This window comes from Coenobita brevimanus, chromosome 3 (genome assembly GCF_032717465.1).
Source record: "Coenobita brevimanus isolate Jiangsu-jjx chromosome 3, ASM3271746v2, whole genome shotgun sequence".
NCBI lineage: Eukaryota > Metazoa > Arthropoda > Malacostraca > Decapoda > Coenobitidae > Coenobita > Coenobita brevimanus.
Genome location: NC_136956.1, coordinates 21,149,374 through 21,157,944, shown reverse-complemented (window position 1 = coordinate 21,157,944; position 8,571 = coordinate 21,149,374). Strand labels below are relative to the sequence as shown.

At 44.4% G+C, this 8,571-nt stretch overlaps 1 protein-coding gene across 1 annotated transcript in view; it reads right to left on the bottom strand.

The window, feature by feature from the left end:
- Positions 1–2,148: 2,148 nt before the first annotated feature.
- LOC145393729 (uncharacterized) overlaps positions 2,149–8,571 on the bottom strand; it is an 8,907-nt gene continuing 2,484 nt past the window's right edge. Inside the window, exons 3-5 of the mRNA XM_080267774.1 lie at positions 5,475–5,591; positions 3,406–3,586; positions 2,149–2,246 (exon numbers count right to left, since the gene is read on the bottom strand). Of these exons, the coding sequence (XP_080123900.1) occupies positions 2,149–2,246; positions 3,406–3,586; positions 5,475–5,591 (396 nt within the window). The remainder of the gene's footprint in view (positions 2,247–3,405; positions 3,587–5,474; positions 5,592–8,571) is intronic.

The following is an 8,571-nucleotide window of genomic DNA, read 5'->3' as shown; positions in this document are numbered from 1 at the left end:
ATTTAAACGGATCTGAGTGGAGGTTCCGTTAGTAGATTCAGATTTAAACGGATTTGAGAGGATGTTCCGTTAGTAGATATACGTAAAACGGATTTGAGAGGATGTTCCGTTAGTAGATTCTGATTTAAACGGAGATGAGGGGATGTTCCGTTAGTAGTGGTAGGTGGTGGCGACCATCATCCACTCACTTGATGTAGTGCTGCCTACTTCTCCCTTAGCCTTTAACATTCTTTTTCTGTGCCTGTCCTCCTCTCTTCCTATTTCTCCCATCTTTCCTGTCACTTCTTATTGCTTTTCTTTCCTTTACAGGTGGCTTTACATTGAGTGACAAGCCAAATGGTTTCCTGTAAGCCAAGAAACCATTTACAACGCTGGGTGGTAACCATACAACCAAACCATACGTGTTCCCTACGTGTCAACAAGTGGGTTGGTGGAGGGTTAGTGCCCCTCCACGTAAAACAACTAACTCACAGTCAAATGGCCACCCCTTACGGGATTATGGCGTCTGGCAATAGAGATAGAGAGAATGTTCCGTTAGTAGATTCAAATTTCAAACAAGATCCGTTAATATTGGAACTTTCCGTTGCGTTTACGTGGGATTATCAATTGCTTTTTTCAATTTAATTTTTCCCTCCAGTAAGTGTGATTTCTTTTAACAGGATAGACGAAGGAGGGAGGATAGCGAGCGTTAAAATAGAAAAATTGAAATGAGAGAGAGAGAGAGAGAGAGAGAGAGAGAGAGAATGGGAAAAATTATCGGAGTCGTTGATATCTTTCCGTTTTCTTTGTCCGTCCTGGTAAAAGAAATGTTTGAAAATACCTGACGTAAAATAACATCAGAAATCGAACTTCCCCTCTTCCCTGCCCCCCTCACGGTCGGGACAGTGCTGTTGTTATTATTATTATTATTATTATTATTATTTATTATTATCATTATTATTATTTATTATTATTATTATTATTGTTGTTATTATTTGCCATTACAGAAAGTTTGTACTGTGTTGAAGTGATATAACATGAGATGATGATGTGTTCCCGTCAGCTTAGCACTTCGTAACACCACACACTTAGAGATTTATTAGATAGATAAATAGACAGATAAATAAACAGATAGATAGACTGAGACATAAATAGATAGGCCGATAGACTTAACACAAACAACTGTATCTATTTTCATGGTACACAGGTAAGCAAGTAGGGAGTAGGTCCAGCCATCTCGAAATGAACGGATCTTGAATTTGGCTCTTTTGTATTTTTTGTTATTCTCTTGGAACAGTATGCGGGGTCCTGGCCTTGGGTTCCTTCTTCCTTGCATTAAAGAGAGAGAGAGAGAAAGAGAGAGAGGGAACAGTATGCGGGGTCCTGGCCTTGGGTTCCTTCTTCCTTGCATTAAAGAGAGAGAAAGAGAGAGAGAGAGAGAGGAATAGTATGCGGGGTCCTGGCCTTGGGTTCCTTCTTCCTTGCATTAGAGAGAAAGAGAGAGATCCTGTTTCACCAGTCATCACATTATCCTGACCATCCTCTTTTGTTGACCTTCTGAGAGTGATACTAACATGGAGAGTAGGCCAGCATACTCTCCCAAACACTCTCCTTCCCTCTACCTCACACTCTACACCACATGCACTTTACGTGTCACACAGCACACCCCGCCATGTACAGGAGTCGTCAGCAGGGGCGTTACAGTGAAGGAGGAGGCGTTACAGTGAAGGAGGAAGCGTTACAGTGAAGGAGGAAGCGTTACAGTGAAGGAGGAAGCGTTACAGTGAAGGAGGAAGCGTTACAGTGAAGGAGGAGGCGTTACAGTGAAGGAGGAAGCGTTACAGTGAAGGACAAGGTGTTACAGTGAAGGAGGAAGCGTTACAGTGAAGGACAAGGTGTTACAGTGAAGGACAAGGCGTTACAGTGAAGGACAAGGTGTTACAGTGAAGGACAAGGCGTTACAGTGAAGGACAAGGTGTTACAGTGAAGGACAAGGTGTTACAGTGAAGGACAAGGTGTTACAGTGAACGACGAGGCGTTACAGTGAAGGACAAGGCGTTACAGTGAAGGACAAGGCGTTACAGTGAACGACGAGGCGTTACAGTGAACGACGAGGCGTTACGAAGGCGCTACGGTGACGGGTATGGGGTGATGTGACGCGCCGGGGTGTTACGGGGTGGTGACGGCGTTGGAGTGGTCTGCGGACGTCTCCACAGGGTGTACCTCCCCTTCCTTCCTGTCTTCCTCACTACGGTTCTCAATGCTCACTGTAAAGGAGAGTCACTGTAGTAAAGGAGAGTCGCTGTAGTAAAGGAGAGTCACTGTAGTAAGGAGAGTCACTGTAGTAATGGAGAGTCACTGTAGTAATGGAGAGTCACTGTAGTAATGGAGAGTCACTGTAGTAAGGAGAGTCACTGTAGTAATGGAGAGTCACTGTAGTAAAGGAGAGTCACTGTAGTAAAGGAGAGTCACTGTAGTAAAGGAGAGTCACTGTAGTAAAGGAGAGTCACTGTAGTAAGGAGAGTCACTGTAGCAAGGAAAAAGTCACTGTAGTAGAGTCACTGTAGTAAGGAGAGTCCCTGTAGTAAAGGAGAGTCACTGTAGTAAGAGTCACTATAGTATGAGTAGAGTCACTATAACCAGGGTGTACAATCACCATCCACTCATCGCATGAAGTTATACCAGTGCCACCACGTGAAGGCGACCCTCTCCAGCAGAAAGAAGTCAAGAATGAGCATAAATAGCCTAAAAAATGGCGCTTGGATTCAGAGGGTTAACTAAAAGACACCTAACAAGTCACCATCCACTCATCGCATGAAGTTAACCCCCCCCCTCTCCACTCACTGGATTGAAAGGGGTACAATGGCTTGGATAGGACCATAATATAGCCAAATATAATAATAAGAGTAACGATGATGATGATAATAATAATAATAATAATAATAATAAGTACCGTATAATAATGATAATAATAATAATAGTTGTAGCAGTAGTAGTAGTTGTAGTAGTAGTAGTAGTATTGGTAGTAGCAGTTGTGGTAATAGTAGTAGTAGTAGTAGTAGTAATATTGGTAGTAGCAGTTGTGGTAATAGTAGTAGTAGTAGTAGTTGTAGTAGTAGTAGTAATATTGGTAGTAGCAGTTGTGGTAATAGTAGTAGTAGTAGTAGTTGTAGTAGTAGTAGTAATATTGGTAGTAGCAGTTGTGGTAATAGTAGTAGTAGTAGTAGTAGCACCAGCAGCAGTAGTAGAAGTAGTAGTAGTAGTAGTAGTAGTAATAATAATAATAATAATAATAATAATAACAATAATAATAATAATAATAATAATAACAATAATGACAAAGACAATAATAATAATAATAATAATAGTATCAATAATAATAATAATAATAATAATAATAACAACAGCACCACCCCACACACCCACCTCCGCCAATCTCGGCCTGCAGCATGGCACTCATAAAGTTCTCGAAGAATTTATGCAGTTCTCGCTCGTAGATCTCCATGAACTCGTGAGACGTGGTGACCGAGACTCGACCCCCGTCCTCGCCACCCCGCCCTCGGCCCGTGTGGTGGCGGAGGAAGCTACGAAGGGCCTCGCGGTTGTCCTGGAGGCGGAGACGCAAGATGGGTAGATGTGAGATAGGTAGGGATGACGTTCAAACCCCATACCTCCCCTACCTAACCCCATATCTCATCTACCTTCCCCTACCCTGCCCTACTAACCCCATACCTACCCTACCTAACCCCATACCTCATCTACCTTACCCTACCCTGCCCTACTAACCCCATACCTTCCCTACCTAACCCCATATCTCATCTACCTTACCCTACCCTGCCCTACTAACCCCATACCTACCCTACCTAACCCCATATCTCACCTAATTTAGCCTAACCCCATGTCCTCTTATCTCCTCTTAGCTAACTTCAATATCTAACCCCTCCCCTTACCTAACTTTTTTTTTCTATGCTAGGAAGAAGGAACCAAAGGCCAGGAGCCCACAAACCGTTGCTTCCAAGAAAAAAACAAAAAACAAAAGAGAGCCAAATTCAAGATCCGATCATTTCGAGATGCCCGGACACACTGCGTTTGAAAGACTGGAGGTCATAGGAAGTAGGAAATACAGACAGAGGGAGACAGTTCCAGAGTTGACCTGTTGCATAAATGAAGGACTAGTAACGGTTAACTCTTGCATTAGCGAGTTGGACAGAAAAGGGATAAGAGCCTTCTTGTAATCAATATTTCTAACCTCCTCTCCTCTTACCTACCTCCCCTACTGTAACATACCCTACCCTGCCCTACTCAGTCCTACCCTACCCTATCCTATTGTATCCTACTTTACCCTGTCCTAACCTACCCTGCCCTACCCTACCCTATCTTACACTATCCTACCCTACCCTAACCCACCCTAACTAACCTCCCCTTCCTTGTCTCCCTCCACACCAAACCAGCCTAACCTTACCCTACCCTACTCTACCCTATCTAACCCTACCCTACCCCAACCTAACCTACCCTAACTAACCCCCCCTTCCTTGTCTCCCTCCACACCAAACCAGTCTAACCTAAATGCGTCGCCACATCAATTGGAACCCAACTTATCTTGATGCGAACTGTCCCACTGCGTACGATGGGAGTCAAGTTGGACTAGCAACACCTCATTTCGCTGGGTAACATTCTATTTCCAACCATAATGCTTCTCACCGTTACTTGCATCACGCCCAAACAGTGAGAAATATGTTGACTCAAACGCACTGGCGGATTTAGGATTTGTTGGCGCCCCTCTGTAATTCCTTCCAGGTGTTTGCTGCGCCTCTTGTTCCTTTCAGCTCCCAGGGCCATAGGCAAGAAGAAGCGTCGGCCACATCACCCTCACCCAGACATATAGATGCCACACACAGAACGTATCTTTTAATGTGTGTGTGTGTGTGTGTGTGTGTGTGTGTGTGTGTGTGTGTGTGTGTGTGTGTGTGTGTGTGTGTGTGTGTGTGTGTGTGGAAATGGGGACGTTAGTGAACGTTTTCCTATAGAAAACGTTCACTGTATGTCTAGCCTAACCTTCCAAAAGTTACTCATAAGAATTAGACATATACGTAACAAGTAGCGAACATTTAAATAAGCTGGCTACTAGCGACTGCCCCTTTCTTGCTTACCACCCCCCCAGAATGGCCGTCTAGATCCGCCTATGCCCAAACGTGGCTAAATTGGACGAGGTGTTTGTAATCCAACTTGAACTCCGACCGTAATGATCAGACAATTTGGATCAGGCTATACCCAACTGCATCTAACCTGTGTCGTGCGTGGTGGGGGATGTTGTTGTTCAGCTCCTTGCCTCTCTAACCTTCTTAACCCCTCCACCCCACCCAACTAACCTCCCCTTCCTCGTCTCCCTCCAAAGCAAACCAGTCCCTAACCTCTCTAACCCTTCCTAACCTCCCCTTTCTCATCTCCCTCCAAACCAATCCAGTTCCTAACCTTCCTAACCCCCCGCGTCTAACCTGGGTGGTGCGTGGTGGGAGGTGTGGTCGTTCAGGTTCGTCTTGCGGCAGAACGACAGCCTCGGGGTCCTTCAGTCGTGCCATGATGAACTTAACCTCTTCGTCCTGGCTCTCGTCCTCACCTGTCGGGGTTATTACAGGTTAACGACGGGCTCAGAGGAGGGTAGATTAAGCTGGATTAGGATTAGACTGGATCAGGATTAGGATAGATGAGATTAGACTGGCCTTCATGGATTTGGAGAAAGCATATGACAGGGTGGATAGACAAGGATTGTGGAAAGTGTTAAGAATATATGGAGTAGATGGGAAGTTGTTGAATGCTGTGAAGAGTATGTATGATGGTGCGAAGGCTGCAGTGCGTGTGGATGGTGAACTAAGTGAATTTTTCTCTTTGAGAGTTGGTTTGAAACAGGGATGTGTCATGTCTCCATGGTTGTTCAATCTGTACATGGATGGGGTAATAAAAGAGGTACAAGGTAGGGTAGTGGATGTTGGAGTGGCCCTGGTGAGAGAGGATAGTGTTTGGAAACTCCCTGTACTGTTGTTTGCAGATGATACTGTGTTGTTGAGTGAAGACGAAGGGGAGCTGCAAGGCTTGGTGGATGAGTTTGGGAGAGTGTGTAAGAAACGGAACCTAAAGGTGAATGTAGGGAAGAGTAAAGTGATGGTCTTTGAGAGAGGTGAAGTCAGTGAATGTACAGCGAGGTTGGATGAGGAGGAAATGGAAAATGTGAGTACGTTTAAGTACTTGGGTAGTGTGATGAGTAAGGATGGAGGTATGGAGGGTGAAGTGCTTGAAAGGGTACAGCAGGGAAGAAAGGTTGCTGGTTCCTTGAAAGCAGTGATAAGAAACAGGGAAGTGAGCATGGAAGTGAAAAAGTTACTACATGACAGTATTGTGATACCAACTCTAACGTATGGAAATGAAGCTTGGACCTTGTTGGAAGGACACAAGTCAAGAGTGAGAGCAGTGGAAATGAGTTATTTAAGAGGAGCCTGTGGAGTCACAAGGAGAGACAGGCTGATGAATGAGGATATAAAGGAGCGTTGTGGTGTGGATGTGGATGTGGAGTTACGTGGAGAGACAGACTGACAAATGAAGAAGTGAAGGAGCATTATGGTGTGGATATGGAGTTACATGGAGAGACAGACTGACAAATGAGGAAGTGAAGGAGTGTTGTGGTGTGGATGTGATAGAAAGCGTTAGGAGAAATACAGTGAGGTGGTTTGGCCATGTGGAGAGGATGGAGAGTGAGAGACTAACGAGGAGAGTGTATGTGAGTGAGGTGGAAGGAGGGGGGGATGGAGGGGGAGGCCAAGGATGAGATGGAGGGATGGAGTGAAGAGGTATATGAGAGAGGGGGTGTGTGAACCGGGATGAGGGCGGTGAAATGGCGGGGGACAAGGCAACATGGAGGCGATTTGTTTGTGGCCACACCTTACCAGATTGAGGCGTCTGGCAATAGATAGACAGAGAAGACTGGATCAGACTGGATTATAATGAGAATAGACTGGACTGGATTAGGATGGATTAAACTGGATTTGTTTGGGTAGGGTTGATTTGGGTAAGTTGGGGTAATCATCACAAAACGCTCGCTCTCACTTTGCAAACGAGGGTGTAATACAGATATATATACACTATACACATTATCTCTCTCTCTCTCTCTCTCTCTCTCTCTCTCTCTCTCGTGTAAGCTGGTAAGGTCAGGTCACGCCCCCTCTTATACGGCACATCCCTATTTCAACACACTCTCTCTCTCTCTCGTCTGGGTCTGAGTAAGGTGTTGCAGAATTTAGGCCAAGTGTAGTGCGTAGTTGAGAGAGAGAGAGAGAGAGAGAGAGAGAGAGAAATTTGGGTATAAGAAGGAAAATGTGTGTGTGTGTGTGTGTGTGTGTGTGTGTGTGTGTGTGTGTGTGTGTGTGTGTGTGTAAAACTATGTTGGCATGTGTATCTGTATGTCTGTGTATGTGTGCGTATGTGTGTGCATGTATGTATGTAGTTACGTGGGTGTGCACCGGTGTGTGTATGTATGTGTATGCTTGCCTGTGTATGTGTATGTCTATGTGTGTGTTTGAGTACTTGTGCGTAAATATGTGCTTGTGTGTGTGTGTGTGTGTGTGTGTGTGTGTGTGTGTGTGTGTGTGTGTGTGTGTGTGTGTCTGTGTGTGTGTGTGTGCATGTGCGTCTGGGCATGTGTACGTGTAACTAAGTATGTTTGTGTATGTATATACAGGTATGTGTGTATGTGTGTATGAGCAAGTACGATGTGTGTTTGTGTACGTATGTTAAAGTGTGTGTGCATGCATGTGTTCATGAGTATGTGTATGTGTATGTATGTGTGAATGTGTGTGTAAGAGTATGTATGCGTGTGTACGTGTGTGTATGTGCGTATGTATCTTCGAATGTGTGTGTGTGTGTGTGTGTGTGTGTGTGTGTGTGTGTGTTTATGTATGAATGTAAAGAGTGGACGACTATGTATGTATGTGAAGGGGTGTGTGTTTGTTTCTGTGCATGTGTGTATGTATGTATGTCCATACGTGTGTGTGTGTGTGTGTGTGTGTGTGTGTGTGTGTGTGTGTGTCAGGTCACGACATACAGGGCGGGTGGTTAAAAATGTTCACACAGCCCAAAGGAAGGTCACTCTCTCTCTCTCTCTCTGTTCTTTTTGTATTCTGGTACACACACACACACACACACACACACACACACACACACTCATACGCAGAAACATATACACACAAACATACGCACAAGTACATAAATATACATACACACAGACTCTCTCTGTCTACCTACGTACCAACCTACCTACCTACCTACCAACCTACCTACCAACCTACCTACCTACCTACCTACCTACGTACCTACCTACCAACCTACCTACCTACCTACCTACCTACCTACCTACTGTACTTACGCATCTCCCATCCAATTCTTTCGTCTTTGTTTTTCTGTTTTAAATTTATAAAGATTTTTGTGTATGTGTTGTAGTGATAATTATGACAGTATATATTTGATGTATAAATAGTGATTATTTTGATATTACTGTATTTACATAAGTATGGCTAATAACTGTGTATTTAGAGTGTACTATTA